Raw genomic sequence first — 23,521 nt, forward strand, 5'->3', positions numbered from 1 at the left:
AAAAAAAAAACATAGCCGGAAAAATTCCGGAAACGACTCGAGGAAAAAAATGCCCATACTTATGACTAAACAACTAGAACAACTATTCTGAACCCTGAACCTCCACAAACGTCATAAAAAATTTAAGGAAGAATACAAACGGCATTCAAAAACAAATTGAACAAAACTAGAAAAACTGTTTTTAATAGTACAAGGAAACATAAAACCGGGTAAAGTTCCTTTGCAAGTAGAGCAATGAAAAGCTCACAAAACAATGGGCAAGCCATAGTAAGCTCAAAACTTGTCAAAGATTACAAAAAAGAAAAACTGCAAAAAAAAAATAAGAAAAATGGTTTAAAATTTTTAAATTTTTCTCTCAATTGCCCTAAAAAAAATAATTTATACCAAGAAAAAATTGAGTCAATTGGTAGCTGAATATTCCTTAAGTAACGAGCTTCTATTAAAATCCCACTTAAAGCATTAAAACAAAAACATAGGCAAAAAATCATTAAATTTCCTCTAAAAATCAGCAAAACTGGTCAAAAACCTCCAAATTAGCATTACAATCAAATTAACTACTTGAAACCTTAATTCCTACAAAAACAAACCTAAAACTAATACAATATCATAATCAAACCTCATAACCATCAAAATTTGCAAAAAAAACTGCTTTTAAAAGCCGCACGTGAACAAAAAATTTTCGCTCGCTTAGAAAAAATTTTTTCACACTTCAATTTCTCGCTCTCTCAAAAAGAACGGCATGAACAAAAACCACTCTCTTTGTGCTCCGCTCTTCACTTTTGTTCAGCACCAAAATCACTCCAAATTTTTTCACGCGTTTCACTTCCCGCTTCAAAAATCACTCCAATAAAATTGATTAAAAAAAGGACTTCTCCAATACTCCTCTTCGAGTCGTAAAAACCTGTAGAATCTCAATACTCCTCTTCGAGTCGTAAAAAGACACACACGTTTACAATAGTTGCTATGAACTTCGTTCAAGAGCAATTAATAACTGCGCTGAGAGCAAAAAAGTTTTGACTGCTGTATTTAAACTTCCACTGATGCTTTTTATTTTGAAATGACTAATTATGTACAGTAATGACGAACAAACGGACGGAACAAATTTTCAAACTGAATGTTGGTAAGGTAGGTGCGTACAAAAAACACCAATGAGAGGCTCGCGAAAATCTGTAATGACGTCAACGATATTTTGCTCAGACAGATCAGAAGTTAAGACATACGAGAGAATGGTGTGCATAAGAACATTTTAAACCCTCTCTCCCCCACCCAAAAAAAAACAGGAGAAAAGGCTAGCTTTACCTGGAAGCATTCAAATGATGGAGCCACTCGACCGTGCTCAATCACAACGGATGGTAGAAAGTGGAACTGGATATTCGGATGGCTCATATCCGGACTGGTCCTCACAAATCCACCCGACTCCATGTGACTACTGGCACACTGTCCAGTTTGCGAGAGGAACCACTGCATTCCCACTAACAGTCTCTTGGGGTAGTGTTGTGCTCCGTATAGAGTGACTGGTTGAAGACATTTGTGTTGTAAGTAGATCTCAAGGTGGTCCTGCAGGTTCATGCCAAGGCCTGCAAAATTAGCTGGATTAGAACCAACCATAGAGTCTTAAGGTAGCGGGCGGTTCAGTTCTCTATTTTGATTCGATGTAAGCAGTTTATATTTCATTTCACTATTTACTTTACTGAGGGGGTGGTCGTTAATTCCAACTAAACCATAGAGCCGAAATGAGTGCATTTTAAAATACTTCAAACCGTTTTCATCATTCTTCCTCAAAATGATTTCTAACACACGATAAGAGTGGCATGAGACACATAATTTATTCAGAACAACCATTACGGTCTCTTGTCTTACTATAATAGTATTTAAGAACTAAAAACTAAGTCTTTGTAATATTGGCTGAATAAAATTCTCCTTGTGGCAGTTTCTTTCAACTGCTGTTACTCGGGTAACTATTTTGAGTCCCTCAGCATATTCTGCGACAAAACATCTACATTTGACCAGACCAAGCGGGGCAACTGCTGATGAAGCAGATCATTCACCGACAGCCAAGTGTGCAAAATCTCAGATGCTGAATTCAACTGGATCAAGGATGGAAACAATTGACTAAGGAGCTCAATCACAGACTGTCGAGTTCCAGGCTATTAAGCATAATACTAATGCCAGTCAGCTATCGCTCTAATGAACTTTGATAACTTACTGCAATTTGACTCAACGACCGCGCTTTATCGGTTTATCCCGTGTCTTTTGACTTTATCCGTTCTTTTGACCGTGCCCATTTTCACTACATTGCGTAATTCAATGGGTGAAAGAAATTCAAAAAAAATCTGTTCAGTTCAAACAGCGAGTGAGTGAGATAACTAAGGCGTCAAACGAGAAAGTCGTGACTTTATAAAACAAAAAACACGTGCTCAAAAAGTAAAGCGAATTTTGAAAAACATCCGGAAACACCTCAAGTAGTCCTCTTCGCAAAAAACAACCTTTTGAAATTACAAATAGACACTACAATGCTCAACAAATTAGAAAAAAGTTTTTGAAGTCAAATAACAGTAGAAAATAAGCCAAAAAAACGTAAACTAAAAAAGTACAAAAGTTTAATTAAACTTTGGCATAATACATGTATATAAAAAAATCTAAATTTTTTTCTTGTGCAATTGAGAACAAACAATTGCTCAGGCAGAGATAGTCAAGTAAAAAACTGCAATACTTCTACTTAATTTTGAAGAACAATCTTTTAAAAAATCCTATTTAAAAAATCAGAAAAATCTACCAAATTAATTTCTTTGTACAATTTTTTTGTCAAATTTGCCACATAAAAAGCTTTAAACAAAATTGCTTTTAACTGGTAATTAATGATGCCTAAAAGTAATCGATGTCTATAAAATTAGCAAAAAAAAAGAATCAGTCTAAACCGGTCCAAAAATGATGAAATAGCCTTGATGAAAAAATGATGAAAATCGGCAAAATAGTTGAAACACTTGCAAATTCGCATGAAACTCAGTTTATACGCAACAATTTTTCCAAAATCGATCAAAACAAGCTGCATACTACAACAGCCCAGCGCCCCTTCTATGATATTTATCAACAAATGGTGAAAATCAAATAAAAACTGCTCGAAAATTTATTACATCTCAATTTCTCGGTCTCTCTAAAACAGCGGTATGAAAAAATAAATCAGTCTCTCTGCTTTCTGCTCTCAAATAGTTTCAGCAGCAAAACGTGCGGCCTTTCCTGTTTCAAATTTACCCAATAAAATTGTTAAAACTTTTCTCCAATACTCCTCTTCCATTCGTAAAAAGGAGCGTGCCTCAATAATAGCCGTTAAGAGGATGACGGCGGCTAATAAATATTTTAAAAAATTGGATTATGAAGTTCAAAACAAATTCAAATAATTTAATCGAGAAATCAATCCACTCATGGTGTAATTTAGGACACTTTTCATTCTACAACAAAAGCTTTATTTTCATTAATGCCCTTACACCCAATTTTTGACGGTCACTCGTATCGCATGAGGCACCTAATATATTAAGTCAAAAAATATATTCAGAGAAAAGAAAAACCTATAACGTCGCGCGAAGTGCGCTGGGGGTGTGAATAAGTTTAAGAGGGCTGCATGAAAGGGGGATCCAAATCGCCAGGTAGAGGAAGGTGGACTGAACACAGTTGGCGGGGAACACGATGAAATTGTTTCAAAATAATTTTGTTGATCGAGTACTTAGAGACTAGTAAGGCTTAAGGCTCTAAGAGCTTAAGACTCTTGTTTTTGAGGACGAAGGGTTCAGAAGAAAAATCGGCCGAGCGACAAATTGAAAAAAGAACTCAGCATTAATATAATTCCTAAACTAACTGCTAACTGTTTAAGAGCAATTAGCAATTAAATTCTATATCAAAAAGTCACTATTATTTCCGACAGCCATTGAATAGGATTCTACAAATACTGATTACTGCATAATACAGACACAACTGTCCACATATTTAGCTACCAATCTAGCTGTTTGTTCTCTGACCACCACAATAGGCGTAACTAATTGGAGTTTTTAGAAAAAACAAACGATTAACGTCTGACGCATTTCTCTCAAGCGATTGGCAGGTGCTCGCTTTAATTGCGTAGTCTGTTTCATGCGCAGACAGAATGTTAGGATGCCATTACAGCTTTCTTTAGTGCACTTGTAACATTTAAATAGAACCAGTTTAGGAGCACGTATGATTAAACTGTAAGTACTGAATTGCTTTGAGTTAAATTGGCGGCTTTAATTCTGAACAAATTCTGACGTTAAAAGGATTTTGACGTTCTGTCATTATTTAGTCTTTGATTCAATGAAAAACGGAAAAATTTGATTTCCAGGAATCAATAGATAATTTTCTGATCGAAGTTTTAGACAAATCATTGGCTAGCTTTTACGGATGCCCACTTAACATTTTTATGAATTTGATATTGCTTAAATTATTTGACGAGTTTCTAGGCAATCCTTATTGGCTGCTATGTTGAGCACTATCCGACTGAAACTACCAAATCGTTTGAACTATTTCTCTGCACAACGACTGACTACAACTACACGACAACATCGACCACTACACTGTGTCAGGACAAACCGGGTAAATGCTGTTTCACCTCAATCCCATGTTGAATTAGCTCCTTCTGATTGCCAAGTCCACTAAGCATCAGAATGTGGGGAGACCCAATAGAACCCGCAGACAGGATGACCTCCTTGTGCGCTCTGATCTTGATGGGGTCTTTGCCGATAGGCTGTTCCACTTGTAAGCCTACTGCTTTGGAGCCCTCAAACAGCACCTTGTTCACTGCTACGTTAGGAAGCGACTCTGAAATTTTTTTAAATGTAGAAAGGACATCATTCAGGCATTCTCAATAGTTTTGGTTGCTTCTTTATTATGGTAATAGATTTAAGATCCAGTGAATTGATGCTTCAAAATATAAGATACATCGAAAAACTGCGTATTAAAAGTTTTAAAAATTTTGTGCGTATTATATTAAAACTCTCGCTTAAATTTTCCGCTCTAAATGCACTAACATGTATTACTTTTGAGAAATACTAAGACCGATTTCCCACTAAATATTACTTCAAATAAGGCTCAAAATCGCTCGCTTAGCCTAATAGTTTTCGGTTTTTTTGAACGATTTGAATCTGTCACCACTCTCAGACATGACACCTGCCAATAAAGAAAGATAGACTTAACATTGATGTTAACGAAGAGTAGATGTGTCTTTATAGTTCAATAAAACGATCGAAAGTCAGCTGTTTAATCAGCTTTAGCCATAACAGAAGAAAAAGTTTCCATCAAAAAAATTTTGAAGGTTCAGCGGGAAACAAATCGGTTTTCTTACAAATATTCCTTTTGCCTGTGATAAGATTGGATCGTTCATAATTGCGAGTCAGAAAGAAATTTTGCTTTAGATTCTAACTTTTGCTTCTAATGAAAACGTCTGCAAAATTTCTGAAGAAAGGTACTTTTTGTACATCAAGATTATGTTCGAACAGAGATCTAAAGTTAAAATTTCTTACTTAATTTGGGTCTGCCGAGTGCCGGCCTAAGGTACGCATTAGCAGTACTCCACCGGATTCCTTTGTGAATTGTCATATCCATCCATCCTACACCCTCTTGTTGGTATCCATTCTGGTCTTCTGAATAGTCAAAGCCAGCTTCGATTCCGGCATCTATCCACACTTGGTGTAGAGGATTGCCAGAGATCTGTCTCGATACTTTCAGAGGACCACTTCCACCTGAATAAATTTCCACAACTTTTAGGATTCCATAATTGAGTGAGTTGAATAGGCGATAGAATTGCCGCAATCCTATAATCAGAAAAGATCTCCATATACCCATTCTATTCTCTCCCAAATTCGAGAAGTAACTGTTGACAAAAAATGAAACTCTCAAAATTGTTGGCGACAGCCATCTCATAACAAACTCCAGCACAAAGCTGACCCTTGACTTTCAGAACTGCTCCGTTTCATAGGTATCAGGCTGTAACTATAAGGCCTTTCTAATGGCTTTTACTCGCTAACTTAGCAATCAAACTTGGAAATTTCTTTTTCACGTAGAAATATGATCCCGAATAATTGATTTTCAACCCTGATCTTGGTGCCTATCACGCTATTTAAAAAACTTGCACTGTAAAAAGCTGATTATTCCGTTCAATTTCCTGGAGCCATCATTTCATTCCAAGGTATCAATCACGGGTAAGAAATAGTCCGAAAACGGCTTTAGAAAACCTTGGTAACAGAATCTGGGTCTTTCCCTCTATAACCCCCCACGAAATTCTATACACCATGATTGATATATTTTATACAATTACCATGATAGAAGGGGGGCTAGACGTTAAATGACCACTAAGCTTGGGGGGGGGGGGGGGATAATGGGAAAGAAAAGAACCCAGTACTTGCCTCTGTACTGTGTTTCTCCCAATTGGTGACCTTGGGCCTTTTTGAAGTAGGGCAGACAATGGTAGTAGTCCCACTGTTCGCCCAATCCCTCTCTGTGTGCCCACCTATTGTAGTCCTCCGCGTGTCCTCTGACGTAAGCCATGCCGTTGATTGAGGAAGAACCACCCCAACCTAAACTTGCATAGTTTCAAACACTATCTCTTCATTTTTCCTCGCCCAATGAAATGTGAGAACTTCAATTTAGACTCACCAAAATAGGGGAGCTAAGCAATAATTGGTGGCTTCTCAGTTTGATTGCACTCACCCAAAAGGGGCGGAGTTTGATGAAATGAGCAGCAATTTAATGAACTGAGCTGTAATGTTGATTGCAATAATTATCGGACTATGTTAAAGTTAAACAAAACATCATTAATTCAACTTTTGTAACATTATCTGTTCATTTAGAGCCAATTGTACAACGTTGATTAATTAGTAAAATCTGGAAGTAAATAAATATTTATGGTAATCAAACAGATTTGAGAAAAATCGGTCCATGGAAACTACAAGGAATCATAACACACGATCTCATTGAATAAAACTGCATTCTGATAAAAGCAGGAGTTTTGATCTAGAGTTGTTTAAGAGTTCGCAAATGTTTCTTCAATCAAAAATCGATTAATCTTCCTTCTTAGGATACCAATTTAAATCGAAATTTCCATGTTTTCTGTTCTCTCGGTTACTCTTCTCACCTTTGCCTCTTGGGCAGTATATGCTTCTGTTGTTGAGATGTTTCTGAGGTACAGAATGGAAGCTCCAGTTAAATTTGGATGGTTGCGGCACTAAATTGTACATGAGTGCCACTGGCATATGTACAGTCCAGGACCAATCACGGGGTCCGGCTTCTAAAACGGAAGTCATACAAACGTCAACTCAAATCATTTTAAATTGAAAGACATTTTGGCTTCCGCACTTTTAGATATTTGTTTTCTTAATTCGAATCAACATTTCAACGTAGTCATCTTTTTAAAAACAAAATTGTCCAGAAATTTAAATCAAAACTATTAGCAAAAAAGAGTTCCAACGCTCAGGGAACCAGCTAGCTTAATGAGTTTTGATTGCAGGTTGATGAAAACAAAATTTGGCGCGCCTTATCTTAAAGCAGCTCAGAAACATTTTTTGCATACACAAATAATTTAGCTACTTGAGTTATTTTTAGAAGGGGTTTCGATAACATTCAAAAGTAAAACCCAATGAAAGCTCTTATTATCATACAAAACAACTTTTTGAGCTGCAAAAAAACAAAAACATAGCTGGCAGATTGCCAGAAAATAGCCGCAATAGATTCGTAGATCGGCAGTCTAAAAAAACAGTAAAAAAGACAGACCAAAAAACTTCGTCTTTTCATTGAAGGCTGATCTGTTATAATTTGATTAAAAATCTGTATAAGTTATTGCTGCCTCTATTAGCTGATCTCAAATAACCTCCATTTAGAGTGACACACACCCATTTGACCTTATCTCTTTGAATTAAAGTAAATAAAAGTCAATTTCAAAGTGAGGAAGTCATTTTTGAGAGTGAGGTAAGTCAAGTGTGACCAAAAATTTAATCACGCGCATGAACAAAAAAAATGACGTCACACATGCAATTCAGTTGAAATTGCATGAACGAATGAACAAAAAGTGGCTGTGACGTCATATGGTCGTAACAAAAATCATGACGACGAAATAAAAAAAACCAAGAGAAGGCCAATAATAGCCCCAGCTATCGCTGTGCGGCTATTAAAAAAACAAAGATTATATCAAAAAGCACAGAATTAGCAAATTAAAACGGTTTATAAATTACAGCCTTTCTAATGATAACTTAAATGAAGAATTGCAAGAAAGACATATAATTTTTCCAAAAAATTGAAGTTGCAAATAATCTGAACAAATTAATTGACAGAACTCCAGAGCAGGAAACATAACTGACTAACATCGGTCGAATTGCTCTCAAATGAACGGCGAGAGTTTAGCTTTGGTAGTAGCCAGCTGGGACTTAGGGATGCTAGCATTGGGGAGGGGGTGGGGTGAAGTGCTGGGCTAGGGTTGGGAGAGCTGCAAGAGAGGGGGTCCAAATTGCTAGGTGCAAGAGGGTGGACGTGGCGGGGATGAGTAGCAAAGGAGAGGTGACTGAAGAGGTCAAAGTTTTAAGATTCCCTTCGCACCATTAAATTTTCTCGTCATGTTGAACTGATAAACAGCTGGCAATGAATCAGTTCTGACCTAGAGTTCAATTCGCTTGAAAATTTTTAATAGTTGGTATATTTTGTGACAGTTTCCAACTCATTAACAGACCAAGAAATTCTCCTTCAATAACATGCAACCTTTCAGAACACACAAACTGGACTAAATTTGTTTCTGGAGATGCCTTATTTTCTAATTGACAAAATCCGATCACACAGCTCTCGAGTAACCCATACTCAGCTGATTGTCGCAAACAGCCGCCATTGATTCCCATAACCCCAGTTGTGATTGAAAGAAAAAAACTTAGCTGGCAGAGTGCCAGAAAATAGCCGTAATAGCTTTGTAGATCTGCAGTTTCAAAAAGATAGTAACAGAAACAGACCATAGAAAAATTTCTTTTTGGTAAATTCTGAGATGCTATATTTTGATTACGAATCCGTATAAACTATTGGTGCTTCTATTAGCTACTCTCCAATAACCTTCATTTAGAGTGACACGCAATCACTTGACCTTATCTCTTTGAATTACAGAAAAGTCAGTTCCAGAGTCAGGAAGTCATTTTTGAGAGCGAGGTAAGTCACGCTTGACCAAAAAAACTTAAACACGCAAATGAACAAAAAAATCGCTCGAACAAGATTGAAAAATGACTTCACACATGAAATTGCATAAACGAATGAACAAAAAGCAGATTTGAAGGTATTGTGACCTCATACCGTCGTAAAAAATCTTGACGAAATGAAAAAACCAATAAAGACCATGAATAGCCCCAGTTATCGCTGTGCGGCTATTAAAAAAGTTGAAACAAAAGATTGGTCAAGCAAAGCATGGCATCAAAAAAAACCAAGGGACTAATATAATTGCCACAAATTTCCTTTGAGAGCAGTTAATAACTTTATATTCGACAAAATTAACGTTCAAGTAAATTCTTTGCTGAATAACAAGCAGTTTACACTTAACACTTCAGTACCTGGACGGCACCAGAAAAATTATACCATAGAATTGTGGATCACTAGTATCCACAAAAAAATACTCTCAAACAAGAGTGAGCGGCTGACTTTGACTGTAGCTAGCTAAGGGACAGGGCGGCTAACCTCAGAGGGCGGGAACGCTGAAAGCTGAAGGTGGTGCGAGGTAGATTTCTTCAGCCGCTGTATACAGAACCGATTTCTTAGTGTTTATTAAAACTTCAAGAGAGCGGCTCACAGACTTAATGCCTTGGTGCTTTCCCAGTTTATCCCGTTTTTGACAACAAAAGTCACCAATTCGCTCACCCGAGCAAAGAACGTTAAGGGTCAATCAAGAGAAAGCCTCTCCCCTAAAAGGGTATTCGGTCAACTCGGGGGCAGCATGTCAATTCCTATGTGTATTTATAAATCCTGACAGTATTCAAAAATTGAAGCAGAATTATAATCAAACTGGATATGGTAAATAGCAATCAAAATATAATGTGTAGTGATTTTGAATCAAGATTAGAGAAATACAAAGCATTTAGCCCAAAAGCCTCCCCTCCTCTACAATGGTTCCCATTGACGCTTCTACTGCATGGCGCCGGCGCATGGAGCGCGCGCCACGGAGGCAGAGTATGGAGCTACGCAAAAAAGCGATACTTAATTTTGTCCTTATGTGATCAAGTCCGAATATGAATCGTCTTTCTTATCACTGATCCTGGAAGCCAATCTCTGTATGACTTTTGATGCTGACAGATCAGCTCCTCCAGTACACGAGAAAATTAACGGAGAGAAGGTCGCTTTCTCGACTTCGATTATCCTTTGCCCGTATTTCAGCTTCTTGGACTCGTGATATTTTTAGGAATCCGGTTTGCCTCTTGAGCAACTCTTCGCATAAGGATTAAACACTTTCACATCAAAGAACGTTCTGCTGAAACGTGAATCGAAGAAACCATTAGCTTTGATATCTAGTCGAGCGTGGTCATCAATAGTGAGTGGTAGTTCTATTTTCGAAGGCTTCCCCTTGCAAAGTCTGAAGACAGGGCTCTACTTCGACATCATCAAACTTGCACTGTAAAAAGCTGATTATTCCGTTCAATTTCCTGGAGCCATCATTTCATTCCAAGGTATCAATCACGGGTAAGAAATAGTCCGAAAACGGCTTTAGAAAACCTTGGTAACAGAATCTGGGTCTTTCCCTCTATAACCCCCACGAAATTCTATACACCATGATTGATATATTTTATACAATTACCATGATAGAAGGGGGGCTAGACGTTAAATGACCACTAAGCTTGGGGGGGGGGGATAATGGGAAAGAAAAGAACCCAGTACTTGCCTCTGTACTGTGTTTCTCCCAATTGGTGACCTTGGGCCTTTTTGAAGTAGGGCAGACAATGGTAGTAGTCCCACTGTTCGCCCAATCCCTCTCTGTGTGCCCACCTATTGTAGTCCTCCGCGTGTCCTCTGACGTAAGCCATGCCGTTGATTGAGGAAGAACCACCCCAACCTAAACTTGCATAGTTTCAAACACTATCTCTTCATTTTTCCTCGCCCAATGAAATGTGAGAACTTCAATTTAGACTCACCAAAATAGGGGAGCTAAGCAATAATTGGTGGCTTCTCAGTTTGATTGCACTCACCCAAAAGGGGCGGAGTTTGATGAAATGAGCAGCAATTTAATGAACTGAGCTGTAATGTTGATTGCAATAATTATCGGACTATGTTAAAGTTAAACAAAACATCATTAATTCAACTTTTGTAACATTATCTGTTCATTTAGAGCCAATTGTACAACGTTGATTAATTAGTAAAATCTGGAAGTAAATAAATATTTATGGTAATCAAACAGATTTGAGAAAAATCGGTCCATGGAAACTACAAGGAATCATAACACACGATCTCATTGAATAAAACTGCATTCTGATAAAAGCAGGAGTTTTGATCTAGAGTTGTTTAAGAGTTCGCAAATGTTTCTTCAATCAAAAATCGATTAATCTTCCTTCTTAGGATACCAATTTAAATCGAAATTTCCATGTTTTCTGTTCTCTCGGTTACTCTTCTCACCTTTGCCTCTTGGGCAGTATATGCTTCTGTTGTTGAGATGTTTCTGAGGTACAGAATGGAAGCTCCAGTTAAATTTGGATGGTTGCGGCACTAAATTGTACATGAGTGCCACTGGCATATGTACAGTCCAGGACGAATCACGGGGTCCGGCTTCTAAAACGGAAGTCATACAAACGTCAACTCAAATCATTTTAAATTGAAAGACATTTTGGCTTCCGCACTTTTAGATATTTGTTTTCTTAATTCGAATCAACATTTCAACGTAGTCATCTTTTTAAAAACAAAATTGTCCAGAAATTTAAATCAAAACTATTAGCAAAAAAGAGTTCCAACGCTCAGGGAACCAGCTAGCTTAATGAGTTTTGATTGCAGGTTGATGAAAACAAAATTTGGCGCGCCTTATCTTAAAGCAGCTCAGAAACATTTTTTGCATACACAAATAATTTAGCTACTTGAGTTATTTTTAGAAGGGGTTTCGATAACATTCAAAAGTAAAACCCAATGAAAGCTCTTATTATCATACAAAACAACTTTTTGAGCTGCAAAAAAAACAAAAACATAGCTGGCAGATTGCCAGAAAAAAGCCGCAATAGATTCGTAGATCGGCAGTCTAAAAAAACAGTAAAAAAGACAGACCAAAAAAATTCGTCTTTTCATTGAAGGCTGATCTGTTATAATTTGATTAAAAATCTGTATAAGGTATTGCTGCCTCTATTAGCTGATCTCAAATAACCTCCATTTAGAGTGACACACACCCATTTGACCTTATCTCTTTGAATTAAAGTAAATAAAAGTCAATTTCAAAGTGAGGAAGTCATTTTTGAGAGTGAGGTAAGTCAAGTGTGACCAAAAATTTAATCACGCGCATGAACAAAAAAATGACGTCACACATGCAATTCAGTTGAAATTGCATGAACGAATGAACAAAAAGTGGCTGTGACGTCATATGGTCGTAACAAAAACCATGACGACGAAATAAAAAAAAAACCAAGAGAAGGCCAATAATAGCCCCAGCTATCGCTGTGCGGCTATTAAAAAAACAAAGATTATAACAAAAAGCACAGAATTAGCAAATTAAAACGGTTTATAAATTACAGCCTTTCTAATGATAACTTAAATGAAGAATTGCAAGAAAGACATATAATTTTTCCGAAAAATTGAAGTTGCAAATAATCTGAACAAATTAATTGACAGAACTCCAGAGCAGGAAACATAACTGACTAACATCGGTCGAATTGCTCTCAAATGAACGGCGAGAGTTTAGCTTTGGTAGTAGCCAGCTGGGACTTAGGGATGCTAGCATTGGGGAGGGGGTGGGGTGAAGTGCTGGGCTAGGGTTGGGAGAGCTGCAAGAGAGGGGGTCCAAATTGCTAGGTGCAAGAGGGTGGACGTGGCGGGGATGAGTAGCAAAGGAGAGGTGACTGAAGAGGTCAAAGTTTTAAGATTCCCTTCGCACCATTAAATTTTCTCGTCATGTTGAACTGATAAACAGCTGGCAATGAATCAGTTCTGACCTAGAGTTCAATTCGCTTGAAAATTTTTAATAGTTGGTATATTTTGTGACAGTTTCCAACTCATTAACAGACCAAGAAATTCTCCTTCAATAACATGCAACCTTTCAGAACACACAAACTGGACTAAATTTGTTTCTGGAGATGCCTTATTTTCTAATTGACAAAATCCGATCACACAGCTCTCGAGTAACTCATACTCAGCTGATTGTCGCAAACAGCCGCCATTGATTCCCATAACCCCAGTTGTGATTGAAAGAAAAAAACTTAGCTGGCAGAGTGCCAGAAAATAGCCGTAATAGCTTTGTAGATCTGCAGTTTCAAAAAGATAGTAACAGAAACAGACCATAGAAAAATTTCTTTTTGGTAAATTCTGAGATGCTATATTTTGATTACGAATCCGTATAAACTATTGGTGCTTCTATTAGCTACTCTCCAATAACCTTCATTTAGAGTGACACGCAATCACTTGACCTTATCTCTTTGAATTACAGAAAAGTCAGTTCCAGAGTCAGGAAGTCATTTTTGAGAGCGAGGTAAGTCACGCTTGACCAAAAAAACTTAAACACGCAAATGAACAAAAAAATCGCTCGAACAAGATTGAAAAATGACTTCACACATGAAATTGCATAAACGAATGAACAAAAAGCAGATTTGAAGGTATTGTGACCTCATACCGTCGTAAAAAATCTTGACGAAATGAAAAAACCAATAAAGACCATGAATAGCCCCAGTTATCGCTGTGCGGCTATTAAAAAAGTTGAAACAAAAGATTGGTCAAGCAAAGCATGGCATCAAAAAAAACCAAGGGACTAATATAATTGCCACAAATTTCCTTTGAGAGCAGTTAATAACTTTATATTCGACAAAATTAACGTTCAAGTAAATTCTTTGCTGAATAACAAGCAGTTTACACTTAACACTTCAGTACCTGGACGGCACCAGAAAAATTATACCATAGAATTGTGGATCACTAGTATCCACAAAAAAATACTCTCAAACAAGAGTGAGCGGCTGACTTTGACTGTAGCTAGCTAAGGGACAGGGCGGCTAACCTCAGAGGGCGGGAACGCTGAAAGCTGAAGGTGGTGCGAGGTAGATTTCTTCAGCCGCTGTATACAGAACCGATTTCTTAGTGTTTATTAAAACTTCAAGAGAGCGGCTCACAGACTTAATGCCTTGGTGCTTTCCCAGTTTATCCCGTTTTTGACAACAAAAGTCACCAATTCGCTCACCCGAGCAAAGAACGTTAAGGGTCAATCAAGAGAAAGCCTCTCCCCTAAAAGGGTATTCGGTCAACTCGGGGGCAGCATGTCAATTCCTATGTGTATTTATAAATCCTGACAGTATTCAAAAATTGAAGCAGAATTATAATCAAACTGGATATGGTAAATAGCAATCAAAATATAATGTGTAGTGATTTTGAATCAAGATTAGAGAAATACAAAGCATTTAGCCCAAAAGCCTCCCCTCCTCTACAATGGTTCCCATTGACGCTTCTACTGCATGGCGCCGGCGCATGGAGCGCGCGCCACGGAGGCAGAGTATGGAGCTACGCAAAAAAGCGATACTTAATTTTGTCCTTATGTGATCAAGTCCGAATATGAATCGTCTTTCTTATCACTGATCCTGGAAGCCAATCTCTGTATGACTTTTGATGCTGACAGATCAGCTCCTCCAGTACACGAGAAAATTAACGGAGAGAAGGTCGCTTTCTCGACTTCGATTATCCTTTGCCCGTATTTCAGCTTCTTGGACTCGTGATATTTTTAGGAATCCGGTTTGCCTCTTGAGCAACTCTTCGCATAAGGATTAAACACTTTCACATCAAAGAACGTTCTGCTGAAACGTGAATCGAAGAAACCATTAGCTTTGATATCTAGTCGAGCGTGGTCATCAATAGTGAGTGGTAGTTCTATTTTCGAAGGCTTCCCCTTGCAAAGTCTGAAGACAGGGCTCTACTTCGACATCATCGCAGACCTCATTGAGCAGGTTGGCAAAAGATTCACGGATGTCATCGTGTCCTATGAGCGCATAGCCACCTTTTGGATAATGAAGAGCATGCTCCACATTAAAGTTTTCCCCACATGCGCATCATGAGGGCAACTTTACGGAATCCCATCCGTATCTAGGAGCATCTCTATCTGTAAACTCTCCCTTGGTTAAGTCAAAACGATATCTTTTCAATGGAAGTGTGTTTAGGCAGCATGATGCACCTTTTTCCATATCCAAATCAAGAGAATATTCCTCTTTATCATTGATGAGATCTTTGATTGCCAACTTTTTCGCTCGAGCTTGTTCCCGTTTTTCTTTTCTGATACTTTGAAGGATTTTTTACTGATGAAACTCTGCATCTATAGCCTTATGATTCTGTAACGGCTCACAGACCCGAATAGATCTTTCATATTCGTCTGCCCTGTCTTCACGAAGAAGAATGCTTAGGCCATCCTCTTTACCCGGAAGAGAGAAAACCTTCCGGTATCTGTCATTGTAAGAAGGATGATTCAACATTGAAGGTATAAGATTTTTGTCAATTAATTTTCGGCTTCCATCAGTGGACTGTCCGAGTTTGGAGTAGACCTAGCAATAAAAGTCAATTTAAGTTACAATCAGTTGGTATATCATTTGTACAAATTCCGAGGGGACACCCCACTATGTTTGGCGAGCTTCTCAAGCATCGAGCATTAGAGTAGTTGACTGATTTTTCTTTCAGGAAAACGTTGCAGCTTTCATCAGAACTAATAACTGAAACCAAAACTCGATTACCTTCAATAACATCAACATCTAATCCCAAAAAAACTTCGTTCGCCTTTTTAACAAACTCAGGTTTTGTATTGATATGACATTTGATCACATTATAACCGAAAGCAACGCCATGTTCATAGAGCTTATCTGGCACTATTCGCAGTGACTCAAGGCTACCGGCCACATAACCGTCATCTGCGTACAATTTATGAGTCAAATTCTGATCTTCCAGCATGTTGATGAGAGGAAGTGTAGCCACTCCGTACATGGACATGGCTATTGAATCACCTTGTGTTGTTCCTTCCTAAGACTTGCACACTCTTTCATCAGCAACAACGTCTGATGGGGTTTTTTATAATCAGACCCCAAAGTTTCTGATTGCTGTTTAAAATGAGGGACAAAGTTTTCAAATAATTTTTAGAGCCAGATCTCTATTCGAGCTACTAAACGCATTCCTGGTATCAATCAGCAGGATCCCTTCAGTACGACCTTCAAGAAAGCGCCGCTGGAGTGCATGGATAGCATGTTCGATGCCACTCTTTTGTCCAAGGCACATCTGTACGTTTCCCCCAATTATTTGCAGATCTCGTTTAACGCACTTTGCTGTAAGCCTACCTATAATTCGTCTCAAGACTTCGCCAATGCCAATTGGCCGAAACCCAGGGCATTTATCTAGTGCAATCAGACGACAAGCGTCATAAGAATTGAAAAATTTAGTTCTTCAGTGGCAATTCTGATTGCAAGTTTGGAAACTGTTTTGCAAAGATCGATTGAGGAGGATTTGCATGATGTCAAAAGTCGACTCCATTCGCTAACGTACTAACAATAGCGCGAATATGGCCATAAAAGGGCTGCGATAGTTTCATAGACCTGGAACCTCAAAATACGAGTGGAAAAATTAAGACCGAAAAGCATACGAAAACATAGCCGACTAAGCGTCGGAAGAATTGCTCTCGAACGAATAGTGGGAGCTCTAATCAATTGCAGCCTGCTTCAGTCGGGGGGAGGGAGCCTAAATGGGACTAAGAAGTTCAATAGCGGGCTTCAAATAACCACATTAGAGGTTAACATATACCACTATTAAGATTTAAAGTAAAAAATGGCACCCATTTTGGCGCACTTTTCATTTGACTTTTAGTAATAAATTGGGGCCAATTGAGTTCATCTGCTTGAAATTGTGATTGAGAGAGAATTTTAGATCACGCGAAACGCAAAAAGTCAAGGGCGTAAAAGTCACTCGAAAAGTCAAAATTGCCAAGCAAAAATTTTGCATAAAAAAGACACAAGTTAACAATAATTTATCAACTTCGTTCAAGAGCAATTAAAAACATAGCCGGCAGATTGCCGGAATAGCTGCGAAATAGACTTGCGTGCCGAAAAATACAGATGGAAAAAGATACAGAAGTGAGTTGATAATAGTTATCGCCGCCGCCTATAAAACTTACAAGTTTATTTCAAAGGAGGTTGTTTTTGGGTGCAAAAAAAGTTTCCCTGTCGCGTCTCGAACCGGCGATCTCCGGATTAACAGCCAGTCGCCTTAACCACTCGGCTGTCGGACCATACAATCTGTTTTCTTACAATCAACTTTGTTTTAGGAACAGATTCTGTTTCTGAATAACCGCAATTTAGGTCACGCAGAAAGCGTGAAATCAAGCGCGAAAAAGCCATTTAAGCAGTGACGAGACAGAATGTTCTAGAACAAATGTAAAACGAAAATAAAGCGTCAGACGACGAAACAAAAAAAACCAAGAGCACCGCAATATAGCTACGCTCAGCTTACAGCTTCGCAGCTATAAAAAACGAAAAGTGATGTCCCGACTTTATTTAGAAGCTGCCCTCAAATAACCTTTCATTAGATTGAGGCATTCTGAAATTGAAGTATCTGAGAGTGCGGAAAATTTTGTTGAGAGTTAGGAAGCCACGTGTGACCAAAAATATTCACTCACAAAAACAACAAAACTCTCAAATAATAATAAGAGAGAGAAATGTAACTTCTAAAAACACTTAAACAACCTTTTAAGCGAAATGAACCCAAAAAAATCATATTCGAATGTATTTATTAATTCTAATTTGAAGACTTGCGGTCATTCGATCCTCTCGACGATTCTTCTAAACTATCCTGCTCAAGAAGCCCTTCAAACATGGCAATCAGGATATTTAAACTTATCGAGCTTCCTTAGCCATCAAATTATTTATATAGAGGACTACTACTCAATCAGAAATCAACATCGTCAAAGCACGGCAAAGGTGTAGAACCTTTTCACTGAAAAATTTTAAGTGAAACTAAGCATGGTTTTCTAAACAAAAATTGAGAAATTAAGCTCAAACTTCGTAAAGTTGAACGCATTAGTTATGCATGAAAACGGGGTAGATTTAACTTTTCTCCAAACTCACCCAAGAGCAGCACAGAATTGGTCCCATCTTCGGATAATCTGTTGGCGAGAGTGCAACCAGCTGATCCTGCACCCACTATTACATAATCGGCTTCGTAGATCCACGAGTTGTCAAACACCAGTGGGTTCATTGGACTCGGAGTTTTAGCTTGACTTTGCTTAGGTGTGTTGCTACCGCCACTACTCATACTGAGACGACTAGTAGTTGAATACCGCCTTAAAAATAACACTGGTAAAGTAAGTAAAAGGGGCCAGGACAAAATACCCAATGCTAAAATACCCAATGGTAAAACATCCGATTTGTGCCGAGTTACCCGAGAAATCGCATGATTGTAAACTATCAACACCCAAAAGTTGATAACGCTGCCCTATTTGTTTGTATAAAGTTTGGTATTTTTCCACCGGATAAAAAAAATCACTACCTTGGCCTCAAGTTTGTAATTTCTTCCCGTGCAAACATTTCATCGATACTACTAAAAATGCCAATCCAAGCGTTTTTGAGCTGATTATAGGTCATCAAATGACTACCAAAATTATCACAAGAAAGTGTTCAAAAATTTTACTTTTTTTTTCATCGAGCACAGGCATTACGTTTGCTCAGAAAGCAATAGTTACACAGTCAATTGTCTTTACTCTCTTCTATGAAACTACCTTTTTGCGGTTTTGGTTGTCTCTAGGGTACCCAGAACTTCTAACGGTGATCTGGTATTGCCAGTCAACGTATGCATCAGTCGTGATTCGCTTCCAGTCATTGACTTGCCCAGAATCTTACCGGCCTGTAGTAACTCCTCCCTCAACGCTGCCAAGGAGCTAGCATGCCTGAGCGCTGTGTTCCTTAAATTACATTTTTCAAAATAAAAATAGAACATGAAAGTTGCGATGAAAAATCTGAAAAGTCTGGCATCAAATATTTTCCTCACCAAGTAACTGCGCCATTTTCAGTATCATTTAAAACGCAATTTTTAGTGTACAAAAGCGTTTTTCTGAGTGCAGTCAGAACTTTAGTACTTCGGAATATTCTTCTCTGCTCTCCATGAAACGTCATTATTACTTGTCATGCATCCTTCCATCTTTTATTCGGGCTATCATTGCTCACCCAAACAGGGGGGAGCGTCCCAATTACTCTTGTCTCCAAACGAGAGGGGATAGATAACCCCAGAAGGGAGTAAGTCAAACGTGTTCCCGTGAACCAATACTTGCCACCCAAAGAGAGGGGGTAAAGAAACTTATCTTTTAGCCTCGCCCAATAAGAGGGGAGAACTCCAACTTTAACTATTTGTTATTTTTAATCAACCACTATTGCACACCAAAATAAAACAAGGCGGCTCGGTAATGTGCGATGGCACATAAGGTTCCGACCCCGCCCATCCACAAATTTGGCATAATTGTCTACCAAATGAGGAACAGATAGAAGAACCCAAAAATTATTTTTTGCGATTCCCAAAAAAGCCCAAATCTTTTTCAAAAAATTCTGTATCAACGATAAGATAGCCTCCAAAGCAAATAACTCAGTGGAGTAAAAGTTGATGCATTAGATTGCTGTAATATGTCAATATTAAGAAAGCGAGTCAAGACGAAAAGCAAAATCAAACAACAACAACAACAACAAACATTAATTACATCAAAAAATTTATGTCCCTCTTAAAAACTAAATTTAATAACAAAATCAACATACCGTCAGATAAACCCAAAACTAAACAAAAATAACTTATAAATCCCCAGAAAACATATGCGACCAGTCCATAAAAAGGTTTGGTAACAATTACACAAGAAAGAACAAAAACAGTAAAGTAAAAAAATTAACTTATTATTTTGAAACAGTAAACTTCAAAGTAATAAATACCATTAGGAATCAATTAATATTACCACAAATTTACGATTTCCACTACTTCTATAGAAGGGCATTAGGACCTGTCCTTATTCATTTTTTAAAGCGGCTAAAAAGAACAACAAAGAACAAACAAAATTTCAATTGAAACTTGCCAGAAAACGCTGTCAAAACCGTCAAGCCAATTTTTGGCACTCAAAATACATTTGATTGCGCCTTCTTCAAACAGCTATAATTTAATACGTGGCTATTCATTAGAAAGACTAGGTAACAAGCAGACAAAAAGCGAAGTGCTAAAGTATGTAATTTTTTTTTCGAAACAAAATAACATTTAATGTCATGAAAGGCATTAATAACAAAAAGAGGTATTTAAATAGGGTCGTTTATTCAAAAAAAAGCCCTCGAGACCTGTAATTATCCGGAATATTTCTTGCATCTACAAAAAGAACGTCAAATATGACAAAAATCACATTAGTTTACTTTTTTTTGTGAAAAACCGGTGTCGAAGCCAGTAAGGTCCTAACAAATTCTTTAAAAGATTTTGGGACACCAATCCCTCTTATTCCTTTGACACCCATAATGTTATATTTGACCTGTAGTTAACTAACGAGATTAGGTAACAAAAAGAAACATAAAAAGAACAAAATTGCGAAGTTGAAATTTTTTTTAAATTTTGGAAAACGATTGTTTTGATCGTCATGAAAGCCATCAGCTATCTTCTAATATCAGAATATCGGTTCTTCTACTCTTCTATGAAAAGCCAATGAAAGCTATCACTATACAGGAAATTTCATACGACCGAAATGACAAAGTATAAATGACAGTTAGAGACAAAATTAAAAAAATCAACTGATTTCTTCAAGAAAGAGGCGTCGAGGCCGTTAAAACGATGCTATATATCTTTCAGAATTTTAATATGTTCAATTGTGCCTTATTCTGAATGCTAATGAGGTGACATGAGAACCGTCAAAAATGTGATAATGTGACAAAATTAGAAAACGTGAAAAACTGGCAAATATCAAAACAAAAAAAATCTGAAATCTTGTGGTATCAAAGCCAGAAAACAATAATTTCAGGCTTAAAACTGCAACTGAGAATAAATGTTAAATAAGTAGAAAGAAGAAGCGGTCGTTTTTTTGCTGACATTAAGCTGGAAGTTGTACAAATTAAGAAAAAAAAGTAGAGAAAAAGTTAATTAAGCCATTATTTATTGAAAGGTCAATTATTTTTAAAAAAAGAAACGACCATAAATTTTCAATTAAAAAACTTAATGCATTAGCTTGGAGCTGCTTAACAAGCAAATCGGTTGGACCTATCACTCCTGAGCTTTGATTTGATATGTTCTGTTTTTTATTATTAAAAAAAAGTCTTTTTTTTTTTTAAAAAAAAAGACCGACTGATTAAAACCCGATTTTTTTTGGATTGTAACAGTCCTAGAATGGCCAAAAACAAGCCCTAATAATACTTATTGTCCCTTAGGAATAACTGATTTTTCGAATGTTGTAGATATAGATAATTTGTTAGTTGAAAACTCAAAATAAATTCTGCATTTTTGATAATCAACGAGTAAAGTTGGCAAAAAACGGCAAGGTTTTAACTACAGTGCACTCTCAGCGGACTCTGAAGTAGAAATAGCCCCCCTCTGAGTCTACAAAGATTTTTTGAGTGTTGTTTGGGGATGTACTGTCGGCAAATTTAATCAAAGTGGACTAAATTAGCTTATTTCGTGCTGTTTTTAATGAAAAAGTCTAAATTTTGAAATGTTTATCCAGATTTTTTGACCAAAAAAATTAAATCAAAACAATCAACAATGCTTGTTCGTCTTCAAAAACAAAATCAACGACACTATTCTTAAAAATTATAACAAATTTTAGCAAAATTGACGAAAATTTAGGCAAAAATTCCGGAAAATGTGAATAAAAACAACGTGAATTCACTCTTCTTTTCTCAGAACTTTAAACCTCGATAACTCTCTGTAGAAATCGAAAATTAAAAAAATCTTTTTAATTCCATATTCTACGCTGGATGAGCTTTCTAATGATACCAGTCTCAACTCTCTACGATGAATATATCGAGCGGCGAAAATTCACGGAACAAAAAAAAACCCAGTTGAGTATATAGTTCCTCCCCCCTCAAGAGGGTCGGAACAATTATCTTAACATAAATACCTCTGTTGTTCTTCTATTAGGTAATAACCGTTATCTGAGCAGGAAAAATATCAAACGTTGTCGACGTCACGAATGAAACAGTTCCAGGCGTGGAAACTAAACACTTCTGGGAATACTTGATTTGAGTCAAATCGGCTTATGACAAAAACTGAAAAGCAAAAATGTGGAAAATGAAGACCCGACTGGGATTCGAACCTTGACATGTCGTCAGTATGGAGTCTGCCTGGGAGTACAATGTCTAAGACGTCATGAATATCATCAACTACGTAGTCACTGTCTTGCAGAAGGGTACCAGTGTCACATACACCACTCTGAACACCTGAAATTTAACAATTTGTAAACGTAGCTGGCATATTGTCAGAAAATACCAGCGATAGCTTAGCAGATCTGCAGTCTCAAGATAATTAAAAACAGACCGAAAAAGAAATTTCTTCTCATTAAATGCTGAGATATTATATTTTGATTAAATATGTGTACTTAAGAATCACGCATGAAACTTATGAAAAAAAAACTCGTTCCATAAAGAGCGAAAAGTGACGTCACGCATTTAATTCAGCCGAAATTGCATGAACCAGAGAACAAGAAGCAGATCTGAAATGATTGGCACGTCATATGGTCGTAACAAAAATCTTGACGACGAAATTAAAAACATAGGACGCGTCCTGAAATACGATCCAAAGACTTGAATTAAATAATGACCCGACAATTAACATTTTACAGCAACATCAAACTCAGCAACATTCAACAAAGCCCAATACCCACCATGTATTTGGAAAAATTTTAAAAACAAAAAATTTTGCAAGATTTAGTGCTTTGAGAATTGCTAAAACAACATCACTTAAATATCACTAAAAATATCGACTCAACGCAAACTTAAAATGAGCACAAAAACATTCTACGAATCAATGACAAAAAATCTAAGAAGTGACAACAAAAAAAATTGGCAAATATCAGAATATCTTAAGTTCAGTGACATCAAAGTAAGGAACCTCATAACTACATGCCAAAATCCTTACACGTTATCTAAAAGTTAGAGCCAACAAAAATGGCCAAAAGTCCACAGCACTATAAGGACATAGGCGGCAAATTACCGGAAAAAAGCCGCCATTGACGCGCTTGAAACACATCGGAATTGAAACAGAAAAAGAAAGAAGAGACCTATATTTCAAACAAAGTGTTGAGTTAGATTCTAAGCTTCATAATAATATAATCTAACGTTAGCCCTAAAGAACTTTAATAACCAAATCCACT

The 23,521-nt window shown here is 37.2% G+C and overlaps 1 protein-coding gene across 6 annotated transcripts in view; it reads right to left on the reverse strand.

Annotated features, from left to right (window-relative positions):
- LOC142354402 (choline dehydrogenase, mitochondrial-like) overlaps nucleotides 1-23,521 on the reverse strand; it is a 51,277-nt gene that overhangs the window by 7,700 nt on the left and 20,056 nt on the right. For 4 of the 6 annotated variants that reach the window (XM_075406681.1, XM_075406679.1, XM_075406680.1 and 1 more), the window contains 10 exons: nucleotides 22,466-22,589; nucleotides 18,926-19,108; nucleotides 18,276-18,490; nucleotides 11,626-11,778; nucleotides 10,898-11,068; nucleotides 7,139-7,291; nucleotides 6,411-6,581; nucleotides 5,529-5,747; nucleotides 4,600-4,827; nucleotides 1,300-1,577 (listed from right to left, as the gene is read on the reverse strand). In XM_075406681.1, the coding sequence (XP_075262796.1) occupies nucleotides 1,300-1,577; nucleotides 4,600-4,827; nucleotides 5,529-5,747; nucleotides 6,411-6,581; nucleotides 7,139-7,291; nucleotides 10,898-11,068; nucleotides 11,626-11,778; nucleotides 18,276-18,490; nucleotides 18,926-19,108; nucleotides 22,466-22,589 (1,895 nt within the window). The remainder of the gene's footprint in view (nucleotides 1-1,299; nucleotides 1,578-4,599; nucleotides 4,828-5,528; nucleotides 5,748-6,410; nucleotides 6,582-7,138; nucleotides 7,292-10,897; nucleotides 11,069-11,625; nucleotides 11,779-18,275; nucleotides 18,491-18,925; nucleotides 19,109-22,465; nucleotides 22,590-23,521) is intronic. The other 2 variants (XM_075406684.1, XM_075406683.1) reach the window with 1 other exon arrangement.

Source organism: Convolutriloba macropyga, chromosome 15 (assembly GCF_964194025.1).
Source record: "Convolutriloba macropyga chromosome 15, txConMacr16.3, whole genome shotgun sequence".
Taxonomy (NCBI): Eukaryota; Metazoa; Xenacoelomorpha; order Acoela; family Convolutidae; genus Convolutriloba; species Convolutriloba macropyga.